Raw genomic sequence first — 3,655 nt, 5'->3', positions numbered from 1 at the left:
GAAGGAACAGCTCCTTCATACCTCCAGGCTGTGGTCCAGCCCTACACCCCGGCCCAACCACTTCGCTCTGCGGCCTCCAGGCGGCCGGCTGCCCCCTCACTCAGCGGTCCCTGCGCACGATCGACACGGTCACGGCTTTTCTCTGTTCTGGCACCCCGATGGTGGAACGATCTCCCGACTGATGTTAGGACAGCTGAGTCACTGCCCATCTCTTCAGGAAACACTACCCAGATCCGCCCTCTTAGGACATCACCTGTTTCGTCCAAGCTTCCTAAGCACTTATTTGTTTCCTAAATTGTCTTTGTTTTCTAAATTGTCTTTTTTCCCATTTGTCTAGGTAGCTAACTTATTATGGGTACCAATGCCGAAGGCATTAGACACACATACTAATCTGTTGCCAGACTCTTATCATTTTCCCGTTTCCGTCATGAATTTCGGCGCACGCTACTAGCACACCGCTACGTGCGCAACGACCTCAATTGGTGTGATATTACGTTTGGCTCTCAGTAGTCGAAAGGAATTCTGGCAAAATGGGAAAATGTGGATGGGAAATTGCATTGAAAATGAAAAAATAGGGCAGTTTTATGCAGTTGGAGCAAAAACTAGCCTATTTTGGAGACCCCATAACTCAGCCACACAGCATCACACAGACCTAATTCAAAGTTTATATGTGACAGGAGATTCTCGGCTTTAACTGAACTAAAGGGTTTGTTGATACATTATACAGCTTTGACACAACGGCAGTTTACGTTTTAGGAAGACGACATCTTGGCCAAGGTGTCTCTCCCACTCAGATCCACACTCTAATTTCGATACTGCACCAATTCCTTGAACAAATGTCTCTCATGTCCGAAATATCTGCCCGACCTGGACAAATTTTACTTCAAAACTTAGGCATTTTTGTCCTCTTTCACCCAAAGTCACACTCATTGAGCTCTGCCACACATATGTCTTACTAATTGCCTCTGAGCCCAGACATCACGTCTATATTTTCCATTATAAAGGCCTAAAGTCATAAAATCCATGTGAAAAATTATTTTAAAACCGCCATAAAAAAACGAGCCACACATAGTAGTCAAATGAAAATTACACCGCTGGCTTCTGCCGTCTCTTGGGGCGCTGACGGTTCAAGAATTATTCGGATACGACTTTTACTTTTCGAACAGCGACTGTTTGTTCGAGACAGTTGAGTGCAGTCAAAATTACAGTGCGATTTTAAGAAGCCATAGTGAGCGTACATGTCAGAGACACAGACGAGCCGCACCTGCTCCTGTTAGCCTGCTCTGTTCTAAGACTGCTTATGAGGGAGGAGCCAAGATGGATGCCCTGTTATAACAGCTTTATGTTATTAATCTGATCTGCTTTTCTCCTTCAAACTGATTGTGAGGGGAAGTTTGAAAATACCCACAATGCAATGGGGAAATGCATTGAAAAGCACTTAACGAGGCCATTTTGAAAATGCCATAAAAGCTGTATGGGAAAATGCCAAAAAACGTCCCTATGTTTGAGGCCTCATAACTCAGCCATACAACATCACACAGACCTAATTCAAAGTTTATGTGACAGGAGACTCTCAACTTTAACTGAAGTAAAGGGCTTGTTGATAGGGCGGGCAGTACATTGGCACCCATCAAAATTTCTTCAGAAATTTTCTAGTTGCACTTACTCCAGCACAAGTTATGCTCTTAGCTGTTTGGTTTTGGAAGGAAATGCACTTAAGATTTCTTGTGACCTGAAGTTCTTTTGCCTACCGATGTTGAACACACTTATTGTAAATCGCTTTGGACAAGAGCGTCTGCAAAATTGATCGTAATGTAATGTAATGAAGACAGAGCTGCATCACAACTGAATGTTTTATATTCTTCATAGTGTTTGTTTTTCTGAACTGTGCAGATAAAGTCATGAATGTCATCCTGCTGGCAGGAATGGAATGAAACACACCTTAGTTACAGGTGAGGCAGCAGGTCCAACAGGTTTAAGCTCCACCCGACTCACCTGAGACGGAGCAGGAAACAGTCAGAGATTCTTCTTCACTACAGAGAGACACACAGACGATCAGATTCACCTTCAGACCAAACTCACAGCTTCCTCTGAGCGAGTCCAGCTGCAGGAGAGAGAAGTGGAAACTTCAAGCTGCTCACACTCCACACACTGAAGGTGAGTTTGACCAAAAACACCACAAACAGTCAGTTTGATGAAGTCAGTAGAGCTGGGAGGGGAGCCATGGCTGACTGTATTCTGTCTGCTGTTTTCAGCTTCACTCACAGACTAAATGGCTTCCAGATCAGAGGAAGATTTCTGCTGTTCGGTCTGTCATGAGATCTACAGAGATCCTGTTGTTCTGTCATGTAGCCACAGCTTCTGTAGAGACTGTCTGAGGAGCTGGTGGAAGGAGAAACCAGCACAAGAGTGTCCAGTTTGTAAGAGAAGATCTGTGACAGAACCACTCTGTAACCTGGTGTTGAAGAATCTGTGTGAGTCCTTCGTACAGGACAGAGATCACAGAGCTTCAGAGGCTCTCTGCAGTCTGCACTCTGAGAAACTCAAACTCTTCTGTCTGGACCATCAGCAGCCGGTTTGTATCATCTGCAGAGATTCAGAAAAACACTCCAACCACAGATTCAGACCCATCGATGAAGCTGCACAGCAACACAAGAAGGAACTTCAGAAATCTCTGGAACCCTTAAAGGAGAAACTGGAGCTCCAGAGGAAAGTTACAGAGAAGTTTGATCAAACAGCAGAACACATTAAGGTCCAGGCCCGACACACAGAGAGGCAGATTAAGGAGCAGTTTAAGAAGCTTCAGCAGTTTTTAGCAGAGGAAGAGGAGGCCAGGCTGGCTGCACTGAGGGAGGAAGAGCAGCAGAAGAGTGGGATGATGAAGGAGAAGATGGAGGCTCTGAGCAGAGAGATGGCAGCTCTTTCAGACACAGTCAGAGCCACAGAGGAGGAGCTGAGAGCTGAAGGCGTCTCATTCCTGAACCACTACAAGGCTGCAGTGGAAAGAGTCCAGCGCTGCCCCCTGCTGGATGATCCACAGCTGCCTGCAGGAGCTCTGATAGACCAGGCCAAACACCTGGGCAACCTGGCCTTCAACATCTGGAACAAGATGAAGGACATGGTCTGCTACACTCCTCTCATTATGGACCCAAACACTGCTGGTCCAAAGGTTATCCTGTCTGAGGATCTGACCGCTGTGAGTGCAGGAGAGAAACAGAACCTTCCTGATAATCCAGAGAGGTTTGATTATTACGGCTGTGTTCTGAGTTCTGAGGGCTTTAACTCAGGGACTCACAGCTGGGATGTCGAGGTTGGAGACAGTACAATCTGGGAACTTGGTGTGAAAGCAGAGTCTGCTGATAGGAAGGAAGACATATTGCCTGGATTATGGATGATTGAGCTCTATGAAGGTAAATACAAAGCATGGTCACCAGCAGCTGAACCCACTGTTCTGTCAGTACCAAAGAAGCTCCGGAGGATCAGAGTGAATCTGGACTGGAACAAAGGAAAGCTGACGTTCTCTGATCTTGATACAAACACACACATACACACCTTCACACACACTTTCACTGAGAAGATGTTTCCATATATTGATGCCGATAATGAAGTGAAGATTTTACCTCTGAAGGTCTCAGTGATGGTGGAACAGATCTGA

General features: G+C 45.8%; 1 protein-coding gene across 1 annotated transcript; it reads left to right on the top strand.

The window, feature by feature from the left end:
* The first annotated feature begins 2,272 nt into the window (after window positions 1-2,272).
* Window positions 2,273-3,655, top strand: LOC142377668 (nuclear factor 7, ovary-like). The gene has a single exon (XM_075461979.1). It carries the CDS (start codon window positions 2,273-2,275, stop codon window positions 3,653-3,655), a length of 1,383 nt encoding a protein of 460 aa, XP_075318094.1.

Source organism: Odontesthes bonariensis, chromosome 3 (assembly GCF_027942865.1).
Source record: "Odontesthes bonariensis isolate fOdoBon6 chromosome 3, fOdoBon6.hap1, whole genome shotgun sequence".
Lineage (NCBI taxonomy): Eukaryota > Metazoa > Chordata > Actinopteri > Atheriniformes > Atherinopsidae > Odontesthes > Odontesthes bonariensis.
The sequence above is the reverse complement of the archived record's forward strand: the minus strand, read 5'-3'. Positions and strand labels throughout refer to the sequence as shown.